Source organism: Cnephaeus nilssonii (genome assembly GCF_951640355.1).
Source record: "Cnephaeus nilssonii genome assembly, chromosome: 21".
NCBI classification, from domain to species: Eukaryota; Metazoa; Chordata; class Mammalia; order Chiroptera; family Vespertilionidae; genus Cnephaeus; species Cnephaeus nilssonii.
The window spans coordinates 20,929,302-20,951,750 of record NC_137092.1 but is presented as its reverse complement, the minus strand read 5'-3'; the positions used below and the strand labels follow the sequence as shown (position 1 = coordinate 20,951,750).

Below are 22,449 nucleotides of genomic sequence, written 5' to 3'. Positions count from 1 at the left end.
TAATATGCATCTTTTTTTAGATGCTAGGATGGAGGTTGAGTACAGGAGGTCCATTTAGCCCTTACTTCTGTTATAGTCCACTAGAGGCCCAGTGCATGAAATTCATGAATGGGTAGGGTCCCTAGGCCTGGCAGGCGATCAGGGCCGATCAGGGATCAGGGCCTTCCGGCTACTGGCTGGAGCCTTCCTTCGTTCCGTGCTGCTCCGTGGTGGTCAGCGCACATCATAGCAAGCGACAAACTCCTGAGGGGACACTTTGCCTATTAGGCTTTATATATAGATTACTCTATGTCTTGAGGCGGGTAATGGTCACTGCAACATCTAAAGTTCACCTTCTTAGGTCTAAAAGTTTTCACGTAGGCCCATTGCAGATTCCAGGCCCCCATATGGAGGAGAAAGTACAGCATTTTGAACATCTGGTATCTAAGGCTGTGCTTACTTGCTGCTCTTCCCACGCCATCAGGCAAACACCAAACCAAACAGATGGGCTGTGCACCAGGCCCAAATCCATTGTGCTTGGGAGAAAGAAAAAAAAAAGTCAACTTAGAGGTGGGGGGTCTCTCCATGCAGTGAGCTAGTCTCTATTCCCCTGCTGACTTGAATGATGAGAACCTGGGACAGTCTCAGTTGTTAAACTCACGTCTGCGAGAAGCATAATTGTCAGAAGGCCTTGGAAGCTTCTGAGGTTTCTAAGAACAGAAAGCACTAATTACATGTGGAAAGAAGGGATCAGCGTTTGCAGCTTGGAGGGGTTTCAGAGATAAACTGCCTCCTTTAGATCAATGCTTAAATTCCCCAAGAAGGCACATGACTTGTCCAAAGTCCCACAGTGACCCTTGGCAGAGTCTGCGCTCTATCCATCGTGAAAGCAGAGCAAATGTGGGATTATAAAGGGCTGGTCAATTTCCCAGACATGTCAGATCCAGCAAACTTGTCATTCAAAACTTATACGCAACACCATTACTGAGTATCACTGCTTCCTTAGCCAGGAGCTCAGGAAGCTGAATGTCCACAGGGAGGCTGCCATCCCATCTTCGGTGTCTCCCAGATGTCTCACTTCCAGTCCTTGCTGAAACTGACTTTGGGTCAGTTCCCCTGCTAATGGCTTCCCAGTATCCATGACAATTAATGGATTTCCAACTGGAAAGCCTTGGAGGGAGACTAAAAATAAGAACCAAAACCCCACAACAGAGCTGAGGCACAGAGTCTTCATTTGGGTTAGCAGCTGAGAAATGATGGTGCGGAGACTTTTATTTTCATTAATGCTAGAATTAGAAACGCTCCCTCTTTCTGCCTTACTTCTCTGGGCACATGGGATGATGTGGTCATCCCACATGCTCATCAGCAAGAAATTTTATCGCCTCCCACACTCTATCCTAGAGCCTTTCTCCAACAAGCTGAGTGTGGGAATTGGCTGCAAGTCAAGTTGACGTTATTTTTGCAATCCTCCAGCTCACTTACTGGGAAATGTCATAGTGTTGGGACATGTGCTTTCCCAGCCATGTTGAGGGGTCCGCCCATGGGAATGGGTGGAACTGGGCAAGTGCACATGAATACTTCTTCATACACACAAATAGGCACTCAGTCTCTGCAAAGGAGCCACCTCTGGGGCCTGGAGCTTTCCTTGGGCATCCTTCCAAAGTCTTCCAAAGTTAGGCATGTGTTTACTCATCACTTGCACAGTGGTCTGAATACCAGGTGTGGCAGGGTAAGGGGTCCCCAGAAATGTCCACATCCTAACCTCTAGAACCTGTGAATGGGGTATGTTACATGGAAAAGATGAATTGAAGTTGCTCATGGAATTGAGATTACTAAACAACTGCCTTTAAAATACTGCCAATGTCATCACAAGGGTCCTTAAAACTGGGAGAGGGAGGCAGAAGAGGAGACCAGATGATGTGATACTGGCAGGACCCTACCAGCCATCGCTGGCTTTGAAGATGGAGGGAAGTGGCATGAACCAGAGAATCTGGGCACCCTCTATACAGTGAGAAAGGCAAGAAAACAGATTCTCCCCTAATGCCTCCAAAAACAACCTTTAGACAACTTGATTTTAGCCCTGTGAGACTCATGTCAGACTTCTGACCTACAGAACTGCAAAATAATATATTTATGTTGTTTTAAGCCACTAAGTTTATGGTAATGTTTATGGCAGTTATGGAAAACTAATATACCAGAAAGAGGAAATGATAGAACAAGAAGGAGCATTGTTGTGTGACCCTTTATATCATTCCCACCCAATTTATTGAGGGTGGTTTCATAGATTTTGTGAAGATGCTTCTGGAGTCTATGGGAGAACCTGGGCTGAGGCCATTTGCTAATCTGTTTTCCATTCCAGCCTTTCTTTGCCATTCTAGCGGCCATGCTATTAGGGGTGGGGGGCGTAATGTAGCCTAGAAGCCCTTTGCCAACTGCACATTGATGTTCTCTCCAGGTCCTTCCAAATCTGGAATCCTAGATGTGTCTCTGCTCAAATTGGGCTAATAGCAAGCAGTAAGGTCGTAAGGCTTAACGCCCAGCTAGATCCAGCTAAAGGTTGACTTTTCCTCTACTTTCTAAGGGTTTTGTTGTGGTTGTAGGTTTATTTGATTATTTTTTGATGGAAACACAGACCAACTGATTTTGGTGACCTTTCTCTGCACTCCCTTCCTGGCCTCAGTTCTGCCGTGTGGACAGCTGCAAAAACTTCACACACCTGCTTAATTTCACAGCCCCCATCAATCCTGGCCACATTTCAAGATGTGTAGGCTTATGGTCTGCCAGGAGCACAGCCTTCTAAGCTCAATCAAGTTGTAATCACCACCCAAGATGTGTCCCCAAATTTCTTTTGTCCCAGATCTTTCCATAAGCCAGTTCCCACCATGCAGAAATGTGTAAAATCTGGTGAAGCCATTGGACCAATTTTCCAGACTCAACCTAGCCCTCCTCTTTCTGTGCTCTGAGCCACCGCCTACCTTCCTCTAGCTTTCTCTAGTTTTTGAACCCAATTTGGTCGGGTAGCACAGCCTTCATTTTGTCCCTGTCACCTAGAGGGCCTGCTCACTACGTACTCCCTTTCGTGGTGTGATTAAAGCACCTGGCTTCAGGATGTACGTTGGGCTCATTGCCCTCTGTCTGGCCTCCCAGAGTCACATGAGGTTTTTTTGATTCTGGGCCTGGCTTTTGCCTGGTATCTCCACAAGGAAGGAGATCAGGCAGTTAGATATTACCCAAGACCAGATGTCTTGCAAGGATTTCCCTTTTTAGATAAAGCACACCCAATTTCATCTCATGAAAGCCGTCATATACCTGAAGGAGAGAGGGAACTCAGAACTTTAGCTTTGCTCTGTATCTAATTCACGGAGAATGTGTGGTGAACCCAGTCATGTCTGAGGAGCCCTAGCTATACGGTCTTTCTCTAATCCTTCCATGAGATTTGTGCCTCCGTCCTCAACTGTAAGCAGGAAATGATAAAGCTGTTATCCATCATACAAAGTCCCTCGAGGTGTCAGCCTTCAGGGTACTGAGCACAAATCATTGTGGCCATCTCCAGGTGGCGCACAGATCACCTCCTGGTGGGCTTCTGCCCTCTGGTGGTGTGGTTGCCTGTGAGTGCATCCATCCTGTTTGGATACATATTTGTGGCAGTGCCACCTCTTTTCATTGGATCCTATGTACACTGCCACAGAGTCAGCACGTCATGTGTTTCCCGCCATCTGCCACAACAAATGCAGAGACTGTAACACTTCTAGCTTAGGAGGGCATCCAATATCCTTGTGGGGGTCTTTAAAATTCACAGCTAACAGTCGGAGCTTGTGCTTGCACGACAACCCTCTTAAAGTCAAGATTTTGCAGTTGGTTGCCATAGCAACTTTCCTTATCGAGTCTGATCTCCCTACAGTGTAGATAGCCAAACTGGTTCTGAGGAGGGATACAGAAGAGGAAAGTTTGGAGGGTTCTGGAAATGAGGATCATTTGAGAGGCAGATTTTGGATATCCTCAAACTCTATCCTGATGTGTTTGAACATGTCTCTGTTGCTCTGATTTTGAGCTGCATATGCCATTATATGGAGAAAAGCTTTATCTGTTGTCAGCAGTGTGTCCCCACATAGGAGTGAGTGAAGGAAACCACATAAGGAGATAATGACTATGAAGGCAATTTGAGAAAGGTAGATGTGCCTACAAATGGTAGGTATTGGCATCATTAGGAAAATCAGGCTCTGCTTGAACTCTGAGTTGTTACTGCACTTACTTTTACATGTTTTGTGGTAACTAGATATCAAATGTAGAAGAAGGACTCCCTTTTTTGTCAGTCCTTAATTCTAGGCAAGGTATCCAACCAAGGCCATTCTAAGAGTCAGAGTACAGTAATGGATTTGACAGCCTTTCGAGGTTACCTCTCATTTTTAATATCATCTTCTGTCTAATGTCCACGAGGACAGTTGAGAAATGATATCCTTCAGGGAGAAGCATAGCTGGGCCCTAGACCCATTAACTGGCTTAGAAATCTGCATCTTGGCTGAGGTGATGGTGGTGTTATCTATAAATTTAGGGCAAATTAATTAATTTCATTATTTTCCATTCCATAGTATTTATAAAAGTCCTACTCATGTGGGGGAAAGCTAACCTTGTCTTGCCCTTGTGTAGCTTATAGCCTAGAGTTCATGCTTTCTTTGGAATTAATGCAAACAGCCTTCATCTGAAAGCCTTATCAGCTATCTAATTTTAAGCCTGAATTTGCCATATAGGAGACAAAGTTACTATCCTGATGGTCTCTGTTGACTCCCCACTAAGAAGTGACTCATTTTCACTGCACCCCTCAGCACCTTGAGCAGGTGTGGGGGAAGAAAATGCCTGCCATCTGGGAGTGAGGAGCTGATGTACAGTGACTTATAGGTCAATCTTGAAATGAATGGTTGAGCTAAGATCCTGTAAACAACCTGCTCAGAACTTACTCAGCCCCTTTCCTCAACACTTCATTTGCCTTGTTTTTTGTCTTTGAAAAAAGAAAAGATCACTCAAAGCCATTATTCTATCAATATCCTTGTTAAGTGTGTCCTTAAAAGGGAGATAAACTGTAGGACCCTGGTCTCCTTAGGGCATAGCCCCTTTATTATTTACACATTTCAGGAAATCACACCCTACAAATGAAATAACCAGCCTGTAAAAGAGTTAGTGCAAGTGCTTTAGTGGAACTGTTCTCTGTAGTGTAGGAATTCATAGCATTGCATAAGGAATTATTAATATGAGGAAGCAGCAACAATATTCAAGATCAGGGCTAAGCAGAGCAATGGCTCTTAATCTTGTGGGGCTCTTGGATATACTGATGAAAGTTATGAAATATTTGGCGGGAAGATGCACATACATATATATGCAATTTAGCATACAATTTTATGGGGATTGTAGGCCTCTTGGTATACTAATGGGGTAACTAATGATAATGAAACATAGTAATATCCTAAACAAATACAGAATTGTGAGTGAGCCTTCTGTTTAGCAGCAAAGAAGATTATATTTTTTTCACTTAAAAACTAAAACCCAGAGTCCCTATAAAACCATAATTAGTTTAAGTGGCCTCCTTATAGTAGTTGTCCTGTGGGCCTGCAGCATGGCATGATGGGAAAATAGGCCTGGAGTCAGACAGACATAGATTGAAGTATTAACTCTGCCATTTACAAGCTGTCTCCAGGTCCCTTAATTTTCTGAGCCTCAGTTTCCCCCATCTGTATAGCATAGCCAATAATACCTACTTTTCAAGATTCTTAGAAATGTTTGATGAAATAACTCACTATGCACTCTTTAAACATTTACTGATAGTCTAAAGTATGTCTGGCAGTATACTAGTAATGGGCACTGAGGAAATAAATATGAACAAGTCCCTCTGCTCAAAGAGTTCCTGGGTTTTGTGTTTACAAGATACGTATGACGGGTCCTTTGTAAATGTTAGATCTCTCTGGTAGTGAACATTATCACGTGGTGGAACATGGAGGGATGGGTGGTGTGTTAATTCATGTGGGTGGTGGAGACTGAATATATGACATCATGGGAATTAATGGTCTCATCCATGCCACTGTAGAGTCCAAGTTTGATTGTCTCATATTAATTTTCCCCAACACAGACATGTTAATCAATTCCCTTATGTTTCTTTTTCTCTCTCCTTACCCTGCCTCTAAGGGGAATGCCTCTGCTACGAAGGTTACATGAAGGATCCAGTACACAAGCACCTTTGCATTCGGAATGAATGGGGGACCAACCAGGGGTAAGTGAGGGGATGGCACAGTAGCCAGTCCCCAGATGTCACCACTCTGTCACACAGGCCTGATGTGAAGCCACCACATGTAGGGAGACAGAGCTAAAGGGTGGTTATATTCTGAACAGCGAACGGATAAAAATGTCCTGCTGTGTTTCCATATTATACCATCTTAGTGATGTCCCTATCAGCTTTTTTCCATTGACAAATTCAGAGATGACGTCTCTGACTCACAGCCCTCAGCTGGGATTTGAAAGTCAAGCTGTCCCTCTCCTCCTTGTAATAGCGCTGCCAGCCACAAGGATCCCACTGGCAGAATGTAGCTGCTGATTTGGTTGGAGGGACATGAAGCCACACGGACTCCCATATAGCTCTCCCAGGCTTGGCGAGCTTTGTGAGAGTGACCTGAGTGGAAACTTGTTTTCCTGGGGACTATCAGCAAGGGCGCATTGCAAGGACACAGGGTGTGCTTGGTGTTGAGTAATAGTATTCTTTGCCTGATCCCCAGTTAACAATTCTCTGTGAGACCTTTGCTTTCCCCCAAGAACACGTGACTGGGATAAAAAAGTTACCTTGCCTATTGCATCTTTCTTTTTTTCTATGAATTTTTATTGTGATAAAATATACATAATATCAATTTCACCATTTTAACCATTTCTCAGTGTACAATTTAGTGACATTATGTACATTCACATTATAGTGCAACCATCACCATTGTCCTCCTCCTATTGCTTTTTGAGAGCATATTTGTGTTTTGTTTTGGGTGCTGTGAGCTTGCTTTCTGCATTGGCTGGGTTGTGGAGGAGAGCAAGGAGAAACACTAACTAATAAAAACTAACTAATAACAACAATCAATGGAACCAGGGAAAACTAAAGAGAAATCAAGGCAAAAGCTATCTCGGAGTGATTGCTTGGAGTGCAGATTAGAAATGTGTTTGCTGCAGGACAGGGTGGAGAAAAGAAGCCACCATCATGTCACTCATTGCCGCAGGGCACTGTGCCCCCTCTGTGTGATGCCGACGAGACCAAGCCTAGAATATTAGATGTAGTTCTGGACTCTCAGAGCAATAAATATGGAGACAAATGGGTGAGAGTTTGGAGAAGAGCAATAAAAATGATTGAAGAGCCCAGGGGAATGATTTATGATGAAGGGATAGAACTCAACGCGGAGAAGTTGGCCAGCTGATGACTAAGTCAGGGCATGATAGATGCCCGTAGATGTTAGGAGAGGGCAAATGTTCTGGAACGGGTTGAGGTTGAGGGATAAGGACAAGAGAGAATGAAGGTAGAGAAAGGAACTCTGAGTCACGGGTCAGAAAGCCTGGGGAAGTCAGAATGCCATGAAATGTTTCTGTTAGTGAAATTGAGGGATTGTTCCTTTTCAATTGAACTTGAGATCCTGTCAGAGAGGCCATCCACAAAAGTCAGATGAAGGTGTTTGTAGGAGGGTAAATGCAGATGAGGTGGCTTGTTGTGGAAGGACTGGCCAGGAGGCTAGCAGATGTCCATTAAGGTCTGAATAAAGAGGGTCTCTGAAATGTTTGCATAGCTTCTGGGGAGCCAGACTTTTTGCTTATGGGAAGGCTAGAATTTCAGTTGACTGTGATTCTTATTGAGTAAAATATTGTAAAGGGTGATGGATAACCAGCTCTCTATCTCTTAGCCTGCAAACTTCTTACTGAAGAAAACAATGGCAAAATGTCATTTCGCTTTCTGCACTGCATGATCCATGCTGGCTCTCCGCAGTGATTGGATTTGGTGGCTAATGACTCAAGCCTCCACATCCCTTGCCTTGTAGACAAATCATGTGCGGATGGGCCTGACCTCACTTGGTAATTGCACACGGCTTTGTTGTTCCCTCTGGCTGTGTGTAGAGACAGTCTTTAGGATGTAGACAAAAGCCTCCAGGGAAATGGCGGAAGCCCCACGTTGGTGTCATTTAAAATAAGACAGGCTAAAGCACTGAGGTACTGACTGACAGGAACATTAGCCTCAGGAAACAGACAAGGAGACCTAATCTGTCATTTCCATCTCTAATTCCCATTATTCTCTGATCATCACTGTCTACGAGGTCTCATTTTGGACACTAATAAAATAATGGAGCAACTGTTGGGGGCGGGGGGTGACTATCTTCAGAATAATGGAACCAGGAGTGATAAGCAGCATGAGTTTATGTGTATATAAAATAGTGCCAGACAGATGACTGCATTTTCCTCATAAAATGACAAGATAAATGAAAAGTGGAAGATGTCATACATCTTTATTTAAATCAGAGACCCGATGCCACGCTTCCTTAAATGATTCTTACAAAAGTAATCTAAATTGATTTGAAGGGGAAGACTGTCACCTGACTTGATAACTGCCTGACAGATTGCCAACTAATGATACGTATTGGGGTATGATGGGAAAATCAATGATAGGCCTCTTTTTCCTGAATATTTTACTTAATGTTCCAGAAGGTGGAGGGAAGCAGCATGTGTGAGTATTTATGTTTTCACTTAGTATTCTTGGATTGTGTACATTAAAACAGCTGAACATTTTTTTGAGAACTGGCAGATCCTAGGCTAGTAATAGTTCAAAGGAATTCCCTTGGGAAAAATCTTAGTTAATATACCTAGGGAAAGATAGCAATAAGCATTCATGACTTTCAGACAAGGAGGAAAATTGATCGAGGACACTAATACAAAAATATTACAAACTAGAGGCCTGGTGCATGAAATTCGTGCATGGGGGGGGGTTAGGGTGTCCCTCAGCCCAGCCTGCACCCTCTCCAATCTGGGACCCCTCGAGGGATGTCTGACTGCCCGTTTAGGCCTGATCCTACTGAGATCGGGCCTAGACGGACAGTCGGAAATCCCTCTCACAATCCAGGAATGCTGGCTCCCAACTGATCGCTTGCCTGCCTTCCTGATTGCCCCTAACTGCTTCTACCTGCCGGCCTGATCACCCCTTAATCACTCCCCTGCCAGCCTAATTGATGCCTAACTGCTCCCCTGCCAGACTGATTGCCCCTAACTGCCCTCCCCTACAGGCCTGGTCACCCCAACTGCCCTTCCCTGCAGGCCTGGTCGCCCCCAACTTCCCTCCTCTGCCAGCCTGGTTACCCATAACTGCCTTCCCCTGTAGGCTTGATCGCCCCCAACTGCCCTCCCTTGCAGGCCTGGTCCCTCCCAACTGCCCTCCCCTGCTGGCCTGATCACCCCCAACTGCCCTCCCTTGCAGGCCTGGTCCCTCCCAACTGCCCTCCCCTGCTGGCCATCTTGTGGCGGCCATCTTGTGTTCACATGGGGGAAGCCATCTTTGACCACATGGGGGCAGCCATCTTGAGTGTTGGAGTGACAGTCAATTTGCATATTACTCTTTTATTAGATAGGATGAGGCAGAGGAGTTGCACCTTTATCCAGCCTCTGCCTCATGCTCCGGTTTATCTGGACCCGCATGTGGGTCTGTGTGTGTGCATGTGAATGCATGTGTATGCATGTGTGTGTGCGCGCACAAACTGGTTTGTTTATAGAAAGCCTTTCACCAGTACACACCATTTATTCTCTCGCTCATTCATGTTTTTAGCACACATTCATTTCATTACCTATTGTAGCCATGGATAAGCTAGATTTCTAATTATAAGAAGAAAGATGTGTTGTATGCTGGAGAAGAACTAGTATCTAGATAAATGGGCACATAAGAAAAAAGTACAGTGAATTATAAGATCTGTTAAAGGCGAGCAAAGGTCTGTGGGATTATGGCTTCAGGGGTGACTTATGTGAGGTGGGAGAATCTGGAATGGGCTTCATGGAGAAGTTAGATTTTGAAGTCTTCTATTTAATGGAAACAAAGGTAGTGCTAGGCCGAGGGAACAGCCTATGTTAAGGCAGGGAGAGAGAAGCAGCATGGTTTTTCATGAATGGCAAGTAAACAGCTCAATGTAGCTTAAGAGTGCAGTTTACAGAGACAGGAGAGGCTGAGAAGGTGGGGAGGACTAGATCTCCACAAGCTCTTGCTCTTGGACATTGATGCTCGGGGCATAGTCCTCTAGAATTGGTAGCAGGATGGAGAAGTTCCAAGGTGTCTGTATATTTGGTTGGGCATTTTCTTACATTGTATTTCTGAACCCCTCAAAATAATTTAATCCTGAAAAGAAAACAAAAACTACAGTAAACATATATAAAATCTCTTGAGACTATCTAAATTTTTATTGATCTGGATTCTATAAGTAAAGCATAGACCTAAAATTATCCTGTAGATAAAGTTTTTCAAGACAAAATAGCAAATAATGACAGAATTGGGAACCATATGTGCAAGGCATGTGAATCAAGGGGGTTGCAACCATTTTTGCTGACTCTCGTTCTGCCAAAAATGGCCAAGGAGAAGTGAGGAGGGTGAGGCATTCACATTGGTATCTGGGTGGGGAGCCAGTCACTGTAGCTCACCCAGGTGATAGGATTCAGGTGGAAGATTATAAAGTCACTGAGCTCCTTACACAAGAAGCTCCTATTCACTAAAAGGAAAAATAGCTTCAAAAGGATGTAATAAAGTCATGGGTGACAGATTTCTCGTGAGTATTAAAAGAACATGCCTGCTTGAAGTTACATCCTTGGTCCATGAAGTTGGCAACAAAATTATTTCCAGCCACAGCAACCTGGCAACTCTGCTGCCTGACAGAGGGCCCAGGATGAAAGAAGGGTCCTACCCCAGCCTGGGCTTTGCCATGTGTCTGTCTAACCTGCGTGAATTCACTGAACAGCACCTCGGTCTCCCATCTCCGTGGTTGCGTACACACAGCCAGGGCCAGTTAGGGTCTCTTTGATATTTGTTTGCTAGAGCAACAAGGACAAATTGAAAATTTTCACAGATGAGAAGTGAAAACAATAAATGAGGGTGGAGGAGGCAAAAGAGATTGATTGATATGAAAATATTGGAGGAGGAAAAACAAATTTATTTAGCTACTTTAGAGAATATTAAGGAAGACTATACTAGTGGTTTTTTGTTAAATTAAAAGTGTACCCAAGGGCCTCTAGATAACATTTTCCAGAACACCAGTATTAGATTAAATTCATGCATGTGAAGATTCCCGGTAAATAATAGTCTGATTTCTTATTCTGGCATCTCCGATACAGAGGGCAGCTCCAAGGAGATTCCGCCCGAGAGACCTATCGAATATCACTCACTTTCCGTGCTGAAGGTTGGTGATAGAGCGATAATTCATGAGAGGAGGAGGGCCCTACTGTGGGAAATGAACAGGTATTTCTCCAAGGTGTTAGGAGCTGATGTCAGGAATGGCCCTGCTCATCAGCACACCTCCTCCTCACACTGCCTACTCAGGAGGCAACACAATTTCCATGACGTCTCCAGATTAGTGCGCATGCACACACATGGACGCAGGTGCACACACACGTATGCACATATATATACACACAGACACAGCCCACGCTGCCTGAATATGTCCTTTCCATTGTCCCAGGATCTTAATCATTCTGTCCTGCTTCTGCAGCTCCTCCCTGCTGCTCACCCTTCCGTCCCCCAAGAATGACTGCTTAGGGATTCTAACTGTGTATGTGGAGCCAGTGTCCCACCACGGAGTTTAGTTTTCTCTTCTACCTGAGAGCGAGATGGTGTTTGTCATGGTCGCCTCAGTCTCTCTGTCTTGCTCAGAATGCATGCTTGGCAGGAGGTGGTTCTATTTAGGCCTGAATGATGACCCCTGACATTTCCCTATAGTCTGCTCACAGAACAGTGGTCAGTGCCCCTGGGCAGGGTGCCTTTGCCTCGAGTACTGGGGATTGAGCAGAGATCAGCTTCCACGGATTATTCAAAATGATCCCAAGCTCATCCTCGCTTCTCCTGGCCACCTAAAAATGAACAGGAGCTTCCAATCAAAGTGCAAATGCTGAGCCATTGTAGGCCAGTGATGAGAATGCTGAGCCCTTACTCGGATGCCCAGCTTGGTCTTGGACAGTGTTTGGCCTTCTGTGACCTGCCCCTTCTCTTCAAATGTGACTCAGATGGAGGCAGACAGTTCTATGTGACAGATGACATTTTCTGACTTTCCTTTCCTCATTTCTAGCTCATTATCTGGCTTTTATTCCCCTGCCCACATGCCCGTGTCACTGATGCCACTCATCTTGCTCCAGCCCCTCAGACAAGATTTGCTGGCCAGCCTACTGCTGCCCCTTTATCTCAGGGCACCCTCCACCCCCACAGGCAACCGACCTGATTGTCCATGCCCAGCTCTGGTCATTGCCATGCCATACCCAAATGGGATTATCTCCTCATTAGCTCTTTTTATTCTCCTTTCCTCTGTTTCTGTGTGTTTGTGTATGTGTGTGTTCACATGTGTGTGTGTGTCACTTTTTCTTATGATTCCTAACTTATTCCTAACAAGGGTTTCTGGTGTATTTATATGTCCCTTTATTTCTCATTCTTCTTTTCTTTCCTCCCTTTTTTTTTCCTCCCATCTCCTTCTCTTCCTACAGGAGTTCATGTAAATGAACTCCTGTAGGAAGAGAAGTGTGCCTTTATCCCACCAATTTCAATTTCAAAATGAAGGAAGCTCTTAGAATTCAACCTCGAGTCCCCAGGTTCACCTCTCTACAGAAGCCCCTGCTGTTGCCTCATTCCAGCTGAAACTTTGGGGCATAGAAGGAGAGCAGACCCTCCCTGGTGATCAGGCAGGAACTGAGGGATGGGCAATGGAGCTCCCCCTACTGGGGCCTCCTTGCCTTGCTTCATGGGCTCAGGTCACCCAGGTGGCTCTGGGAAACTCCACACTTTGTTCTCTGCTCTATGAATTGGCCTCAGGAAGTCACATTGACTAGGGCAGTTTTGCTCAAGTGAAAACGTGTTTAACTTGACCCATTTTCACAAAAAGTGTGGTCAGTCAGCTAGCACAGAGTTACACTCCGTTCATGGCAGATAGACATTTGGCTGGGAAGGCAAGTGAGAGCCTAACCTAGTTCATGTGCACCCCTGCGGGCAGGGGAACTCTGACAAAGGCTGTATGTGTGGTGATGGGCACTTTTTCCTAATTTGCACAGACACTTGATGAGCTAGTGCCAACCCTGGCTGTGTCATCTTAGGCGATGCCCTTTGCTCCCTCTTAACCTTCCTGGTTACTCAGGACGACACAAGAGCAAAACTGCCCTAGTCAATGTGACTCCCTGAGGCCAATTCATAGAGCAAACACTTAAGAATCAGCTTGGAGCTTATTTAAAAATACTGATTTCCGACCTGCCTCCATAGCTTTTAAATTCATAGGTCTGGGAGAGGGCCCCCATTGACTCTGAAGTACAGTCAGACTCAGAGCCCTTCCCAAGCAAGATGTGGTATCTCCAGACTCCTCGGAAGGGCATCACTTACCAGAGGACCATCCTCTCCAATGAAAATAAGAACTAGTTTGTAGACTAGAGGCTGAGTACATCCTAAAGGATGCCTGCATTTTACTGATTGGGAAATAGGGGGGCAGCAAGGTGAAGACACTTGTTCAAGGTCACATGGCTGATGGCCAGGCTTTATAGTGCAGGTGAGTAGTGGCAGTCACTCAGGTAAATTCACACTTCAGAGAGAGCACAGTGAGAAGAGCATATGACAGTCTGGACATCTGTGATCAGATGCTGATGAGAGGTTACCCATCTGCTTCTCTACACCCTCCTCCCCCAGGACTATGGGGACACATCTCTATCCCATCCTCCCCCCACCCCCTGGGACAAGCATCTGCAGTCCCCCTACAGTACTTCCCACCCCCCAGAAGAGGGTACACACACCACTGTGTTCTCACTGATGAGTCCAGTCACGGCACCAAGAGACTTATTTTAAACAGGGCCGGAGGTGGGAACACTCATATTTCCTGCAGCAAGACCAACCGGGTGAAAAAAAAAAATCAACCTCAATTTACCCTCCCATCTGCTCAAGAATGGAAGATAAATTGTTTCAATTTTTATAGAAATGAATGTTTTATGTCTTGCCCATGCTTTTCAGATAGGGTCCTGAATTTATATATTCTACCGAATGCATGGATGTTTTCCATTGGGAATGCTGTCTGGACCACCAGCTTCCTTGGGTTTCGGTCTAAGAATACTAGGTCCGAGAGTGCTGTCACTTCCCCTGGCTTTGGAGAGCTTGGCTATTTATCTTTTTTTCTTTAAAGTAAGTAGAAAAAAATCCACTCATTATTCCATGCTCAGGGAAAGCTACCATTACTATTGTGGCATATTTCCTCCCAGTTTCTTTTTGTATGCATCAAAAGTTTTGCTTCCCTCCTCAATCCTGTATGTATTTTTGTTCACTTGCATAGTGTCACAGTGAGCATGTATTACTTGTATAATCACAAAATTTGGGGTGGGGGGAGATAAAGGAGGAAGTTTCAAAAGTATCTTTGTGGTACATTGTTTTTCTCAAAACTTTCCATGGGAAGTTGTTCTTCAGGTCTAACTTAATACCCCCACTTTAACCTGATTTTGGAGGAAAGAAGAAAGTAGTTCAGGGTCTGGCATTTAGGTAAAAATATCCTCTAATATGAGCATGTCTGCAAGTCTGTATAACAGAGGGCTGAATGAACGCCAGGCAGTGACCCTGACGTTCAGCATAATATTTAAAGCAGTAGAACTTTAATGTCACTGAAGACTTTGAGCAGTCCCTTATAGAATGCAGGTTAATGGCTTTCATTTATTATTTTCATGTAATGCTGGGCTTAGTGTGTGTGTTTTCTTAACATCATCTCTACTCTGGATAAAAATTCCACAAACCAGTTAAGAGGTGAGCAGTTTGCAGTATTTCTGCCACCTCCCATCTCTGTGAAAACAATTTCAGGAAAAGTAATCTTAAGGTTTAGTCTTCCTATAGAAGCATTTTGGATTCCTGTTCAAACATTCATACTAAAATTATCTTCTCCTAATTTTGACTTTAGATAATTTCAGAACTTGGAGAACAAACATTTTGTCACTGCACATTTTTTTTTACTTCATCTTTTTTCTTTATGTAAAAGCACTGCATGTAATTGGTAGAAAATACAGTAGAAGAAAAAAGAACACGCAGCAGTAAAAGGAAGAAAATCTAAGCCACCCAAAGTGCCATGCCCTGGAGAGAACATGCCCTGAACTTCTGTTTGTTTGGGTGTAATATTTTTTGACAAAAATTGCATCATGTTGTTATATCTCTTGCTTTGTCGTGTATATGCACATGTTTCTATATTAACATATGCACCTCTCTCTCCCTCCCTCCCTCCCTCCCCATCTCTCTCTTTCCATATATAATGGGAAGGGTGCCTGTTGTTTTTTGAGGCTCAGTGTTAAGGTGCCCAGAATCACACAGTGGAGAACAGACTGATGCCAACATCGAGGCTCTTTTAATTAAACCATAATGCAACGCAACAATTGCAATAATCTTTCCTTCTCTATGCTCTCCTTCCTACCAAGTTTATTAACCTTTCCCCAAGGTTTTCCACACAGAGAATAACATTGTTGGTTTGAGAAGATATAGCCCAAACCAACTGGGCTTTCTGTTGAGGTTGGCCTTTAGGTCTGAGACATTGGGATGCAGAAGAGTGCCCAAATTTCTGTCGTGCGGAACAGTGAAAGGAGACCCTAAACACCTGCTCAAATGTAGCTCTGGCCCAGTCAGCCAAGGAGGTGGAGGATCCCCATGGGGCTGCCCAGACCACAGTTCTCACCATGGACTTCCTCTCACCCTGAAATACATCTGGGACCCCCTCGTTTGTAACCACAGGAGAAGGGTGACTTTAAATGCAGTGATTGCTCGCCATTGTGGGATGATGACAAATTGGGAATGTATTCCCCACCAGGAGAAACCTGCCTGGAGTTGAATTAGCATCAATAAGCCCTGGTACTTAGCATGCCTGGCCCTGTAGCATTCCCTACACTCTGCCCTTCGGCTACAGTAGTAATAGTAGTGATATTCAAATTAGTAATAATAGTAGCTGATGCTTGTATAATCCTTTTGATGCACCAGACACTCTTCTAAGTGCTTTTCATGTAGGCATCAATTTAATTTTCATTTTAACACTGTGAAGTAGAAACTATTGTCCCTATTTTACAGGTGAGTCAATTGAATATTGCAGCAATGTTGAGAGTCTCATAGACAAGAAGAGGGAATTTTGGTTCCTAAAGAGAACTTCCTCTTGCCAAGCTCATCAAAGGCTACTGTTCTGAATCTCAGAATGAAAGCAGGAGAGAAGCTGCAATTCAGCCTTGAGGCTCTGGGAGAGGGAATCCAGAATGGATGCATAGATTAAAAGAATGACAAGTATGTAGTGCATAGTTAAGCATCTTTTTCAGAATGATGCAGAGTCCTAGGGGAAGTGACAAGACAAGTCATGGGAGAGACCTAGCTAGAGGCCCTAAAAAGTGCCATTGGCTGCTGCCTAATTCAGGTAAAAAAGAAGCACACAGACACATCCTGGGGGGCCACAGGCTGGTGACTGTCTGTGGGAAGCAGGCATCTGTTACTGAGGAGCTCTGTGCTATGGCTAATGTGAAATCATGGCCATGGGTGCAGGTCAAAATAGCCCAGTGTAGCAGAGGGCACAGTCCAGCCCGCACTGTGGACCCTGTCCAGGATTGTGTTTGCCTATTACTGGATCAAAAGTGTGAGAATAAAACACCTGGGCAGATCCTTGCTATTGGCCAAGATTTCAGAGACCTGTCCAGTGGGTCAGGAGGGACATCGGCACATATGAAGGATGGGGCCATCCATTTTCCCCATGCTACTGGGACACGATCAGAGGTTTCTCTGGATATCGTTAACCAGACTTCACTTAATGGCCTTGGTCAAACTATTTCACCCAAGCCAGGAGGCTGTGGACACCTCACTTCCAAGAGGATTAATGTCCCCCTGCTCACATTTTTATCTGTGTGGGAGGCAGTGGTGCATAATGGGTAGAGTGCAGGGTTGCTGTCAGACATACTTGGGCTCAAATCTTACACAGTCTCATTTCTTCTACTTCAGAGCCCTGTTGTTTTGGCTAGCTTCATAACTTTTTAAAAAATATATTTTTATTGATTTCATAGAGAGGAAAGGAGAGGGGGAGAGAGATAGAAACATCAATGATGGATTGGCTGCCTCCTGCATGTTCCCCACTGGGGATCCAGCCCGCAACCCAAGCATGTGCCCGACTGCGAATCAAACCCTGACCTCCTGGTTCATAGGTCAACGCTTAACCACTGTGCCACCTTGGCCAGGCGCTTCATAACTTTTTTGAGCCTCAATTTCCTCACCAGTAAAAATAATAATAGTATCTACTTCATAGAATTATGAAGAAAACCTAAATGAAACATGTTGTATTGAATAATGTTACACCAGTTGTGTAAGCACTCAATAGGTGATGGCATTAAGGTTCCAGTCAATGATATTTTGCATTTGTCAAGGCCTCATTTTCGTTCTTTGAACTGCCACCCACTGATGTGATCTTAACCTCAATTTGACCAGATGGGTTTAGAATAACCTACCTCTACCATTCAAATTCCACAAGGGCATAAACAATGTCTCTTATATATCATTACATTATCATACCCTAACATACTGTCTGGCACGTAATAGATGCTCAACAAATATTTGTTAAATAAATGAAGAATCATGTCCATCTTTGGGCAGGATTGCCACTGTTTTCTGATCATTGGATCTCTAGACTCTCTCCTGAATGTCGGATCACCTCCTCAATGTCAGTAAGAATATTAGCTGAATCACTGGCAGTTCTGCACACTCAGAGCTGGGAGCCCACCTCAAGGTCACAACTTGACACTTGGTATAAAAATCCCTCCTACAGCCTTTTCGCAGATGCCACCAAACAATGTTCAAATACTCTCAGCAACAGGGGTTAAATTCTTTGAAAAGGCAGCTACCTCATTGTTGTAATGCAGATTCTTAGACGGTTTTTTAAGCTGAGCCAAAATACATTTTCCTATAAATTTTCACCTCTATGGTCAGCTGTCCTTTGGGACAATAAAGAATATGTTGATTTTCATGGTCTATGCTGAGGACTGGTAGCTGGCTATGATGCCTTTGTGTGGATTAGAGAAATGTGACCATATGCTGCTGAGCCTGGGGTGGGTGCCTGTGAACAAATAGGTCACCATGAATGGGTGGGCTACCTGGTAATGTGTCATGTAATTGTGATGATCTCTTCAACAAGCCTTCTATTCTGAATATAGCTAATTCCATCAACTTTCTTTTAGACTGCAAGTTTTCTGAAAGAGCCTACTGTTTTCTGCCTCTTCCTAGTTTGTCATTTTACCTGTCAGTCTATGTTACCCAGGACTGATGAAATCGCTCTATAGCATATATCCTGCCTGTTTCTTCCTGTGCATTTTCTATTAATGAATTCAAGCTAAGCTTGTATTAGATCCTTTAAGAAAAGAGTCATAGTAATGGCCAACTAAAGATATTTTTAGAGGGACCGCTGTTAAAAAAAAAAAAAGGTATATTCAAGACAACATTTAATTGTCTTAACCTAGATTCAGGTCTTATATAAAAACCCTATCAAATTTTAGCTTTAGCCTGCTGAAATCCTTTGGATCTTGACTCTGTTATCCTATGTATTAGCTATCCCTCCTACTGTACATTATCTGTAAATTCAATTAACTCACCTTCAGTGACCTTCTCCAAGTATCTGATGAAATTGTAAAGAAAATACTACCAAGCCCTGCTCCTATCAGAGACCTTCCTGCAGGTTGACCTTGACCCCTCATATGAAACTTGTTGGTTTCCTTATTTAACTACACAGGAATTCACCAGATGTACAATCATTGAAGCCACATAAGTCTATCTAGTCCTTATAAAAGATTATGTCAAGTGTCTGTCTCAGAATGGGTACTCAGTGCATCTTCTAAACCAGTGAATTAATTCCTCTCTAAAACCAAGGTAGGTGATTCCTGTGGCACCCTTTAAAATGCCAACCTAGAGGTGCCATCAGAAATGGTCATGAGCTTAGTGTGGGACTTCTCCTTGTCAGTGAATTCCTTCCAGCTCTTAGACATCTTTGCATTCTTGTGTTTTTGTTTTTTTTTTAATATTGATCCATCCTCTTTCCCTAAAGAGCTCAAAGTCATTAAAAATTTGCCTCCACACTTTTCATGTGGCTCTTAGGCCATCTTTTCCTTCATGCAGGGTTTTCTTTCTGCTTTTACCTTTATTAGCATGTATTTTTTGCTGAATTTACTCCCAGGACATGAGTTTTTGTTTCTTCTAGTGTGTGTGTGTGTGTGTGTGTGTGTGTGTGTGTGTGTGTACACAACCTCTTCTTTTGGTTTAGAAACAATCTGCTGTTTTCCAGTAAGGATCATCACCATGTGGCAGGGAGAGCTCATGCATGAACTCTGTAAGCTCTGCCCCGCATCTTGGGAGCTTTGTTTACCTGGATGTGCTCAATGACCAGAAACTCTGCACCCCTACCCTGAAGCTCAGCATTCCTCTCTGCATTTTTGAGCACATTTAGCAACAATTCAGTACTCCTTTTGGCCTGGACACACCTACCAACTCCACCATTGTAATGACGGAATGGCACATATTGCTTCTGCAAGGTGACATCCTTCAGATACTTCGTGGTTTTTTATGTATGCACTGAAGGCCCAGCGCATGAAAATTTATGCACTGGAAGCGGGGGTCCCTCAACCTGGCCTGCCCCCTCTCACAGTCCGGGAGCCCTCAGGGGCGGGAGACAACCTGGTGATCAGGAGAAGGCAACGCCCCATCACACCTCTGCTGCTGCCACTGCCGGCAGCACAAACCTCAGCTGGCCCTGGTTACCTGAGCCTCGGGTGGCCCTGGGTGGCTGGGCAGCTGCCATCTGAGGCTTGCCTGTGCCTCGGGCTGGCCCTGGGCAGCTGGGGAGCTGAGGGGAATGGTGGACTCCAGAGGCAGGTGGCCTTGTTGTGCACCTGCCGCCCCAGCAAGGCTGAGGGGACTGGGCGCTGTCATTTTGTGGCTGTGGGCGCCATCATCTTTGTGATGGTGTGAGGGTCAATTAGCATATTCCCTCTTTATTAGATAGGACTAGAGGCCCAGTGAACGAATTTGTGCATGGGTGGGGTCTGGCCGACCTGGCCCCAATCGGGCAGATTGGCGCTGGGTCGGCTGGGAGAAGGGGCCATGGATGATTGGCTGGCGGGCCCTGCCCCCAATTGGGGTTGGTGGGGGGTGCTGATCGGGGCCAGCAGCCTGGGGGAGGTGCCATGGGTGGTTGGCCACTGGCCCTGCCCCTGATCGGGGTGGGGGTACCGATCTGGTGTGGGGCCAGGCGGGGGGAGGGCCTGCAGGAGATTGGCTGGCCATCCCCACCCACTGTTGGGATTGGGGGGATGATCAGCGGTGGGGCTGGCCGAGGAGAGGTGCTGCAGGAGGTTGGCCAGCCAGCCTCACCCCCTATTGAGGTGGGGTGGCGATCAGGGGCAGGGCTGGCCATGGGGAGGGATTGCAGGCCGATCAGGGTGGTGGGGGCCCATGAGGGCGTGGCCGGTTGGGGGGAGGGGCTGCAGGAAGTTGGCCACCCAGCCCCGCCCCCTTGGGATGGGGGTGTGCAATCAGGGGCAGGCCGGCCAGGGGGAGGGCCTGCGGGCCTGTTGTGATGGGGTGGGCTGATTGGGGGACGCGGCTGGCCAGGGGGAAGGGAGAGGACCTTTGGCCGGCAGGCCCCACCCACTCTTGATGTGGTGGGAGAGTCCGATCAGGAGCAGGCTGGCAAGGGGGAGGGGCTGCAAGGTTGGCCGCCAGCCCCACCCGCTGATCGGGCTGGTTTGCTGGCCACAGTGGGCGTCATAGCAACTGGTTGTTAGGTCATTATGGCTGTTAAGGTAGCTGCCTTTTTATATATAGAGATACCCTTGATGGCCTGGGCCAGTGGTCGGCAAACTCATTAGAGTCAACAGAGCCAAATATCAATAGTACAACGATTGAAATTTCTTTTGAGAGCCAAATTTTTTAAACTTAAACTTCTTCTAATGCCACTTGTTCAAAATAGAGTCACCCAGGCCGTGGTATTTTGTGGAAGAGCCACACTCAAGGGGCCAAAGAGCCACATGTGGCTTGCGAGCCGCAGTTTGCCGACCACGGGCCTGGGCAGTTTCACAAGTCTTCTTAAAGTGAACATGGAGATTTCAACCTCTTGCCTTGCTTGATTTTGTGGGGTTTTCTAAGTTGAGTGAATAGTGAACCATTTCCAGAGGTCACCTCTGGCTGCTTTCGGGAAGAGTAGTTCATGGGGTTTTATCTCATTCAGAGTATTGCTTTACCAGGAGTTCTAATGATGTGACTATGAACAGCATAAGAAAAGGTGATAACAGTATCTAATATTTCCTGAGAGTTTACCGTGCCTGGCACATTTCTAAGAGCTTTCTATGCATTACTCTTACCATAACTCTTAAACCTATCCCCTTTTTTCAGATGAGGAAACTGAGGCACAGATAAGTTTGGTAACTTCCCCAAGGGTAAGTGGTATAATTGGGATTCAAATCTAGGCAGTTTCTCTGGAGCCTGCACTTAACCCTTAGGTCGCCACCTGCACTCTGTGGACAAGCAGACTTGTGGGTGGCAAAGGCCCCTTCTTGTGTCTTGCGCCTCCCCCACAGTCCCTGCTTGGATGCACAGCAGGCTGTGAGTCAGAAAACTGGTGTGGCGGCAGGCATGGTAGTCAGGATTGCCCTGCAGCCCAGCCATGTTCTTGGTTCTCAGCTATGGGGGATTGAGCTCATGTGATCATCTCTCCATGGTGAGGAGCTTAATGGGTTTTCCTCCAAGGTCCTAGGAGCATTTGCACTTTGAAAGAAGCCTGTGGAAAGGTGGAGTTCAGTCCCAAGGAATAAACTGCTCCAAGCATCAGTAAAGTACATTTAGAGTTATTCGAGGTGTTCCATGAGAGGACAGAGGAGATCCATGTGTCATGGGCTCCTTTGACGGGCCAGGCACTCTCTCTTTTACTTTATATCTGTTACCTTGTTTAAATAATAATAGGTAATATTTTCTGAATGCTTTCTTTGTGACAGGTGTTATGTGTAAATGCTTTAGGGGTGCTTATATAATTCCCTCCTCACATCTTACAGATGATAAAGCCATGGCACAGACAAGTCTAGTAACACTCAAGAGCACATAGTAGGGATGGAAGGAGATGGAATGGCCCCAGCATTACATCTGGCTCTGTGTCCAGACTTTCAGTGTGATGAGTGAGAACAAGTATGGCCAATGGGTAGCCTCTCAGGATAGGTCCCTCCCAGCACTCAAGG

At 45.3% G+C, this 22,449-nt stretch overlaps 1 protein-coding gene across 1 annotated transcript in view; it reads left to right on the top strand.

The window, feature by feature from the left end:
* The window catches only part of ASTN1 (astrotactin 1), a gene marked incomplete at its 5' end in the record, with an annotated part of 288,747 nt that overhangs the window by 153,389 nt on the left and 112,909 nt on the right, over positions 1 to 22,449 (top strand). The window contains one exon of the mRNA XM_079762051.1: positions 6,154 to 6,238. Coding sequence (XP_079618177.1) covers positions 6,154 to 6,238 — 85 coding nt within the window. The remainder of the gene's footprint in view (positions 1 to 6,153; positions 6,239 to 22,449) is intronic.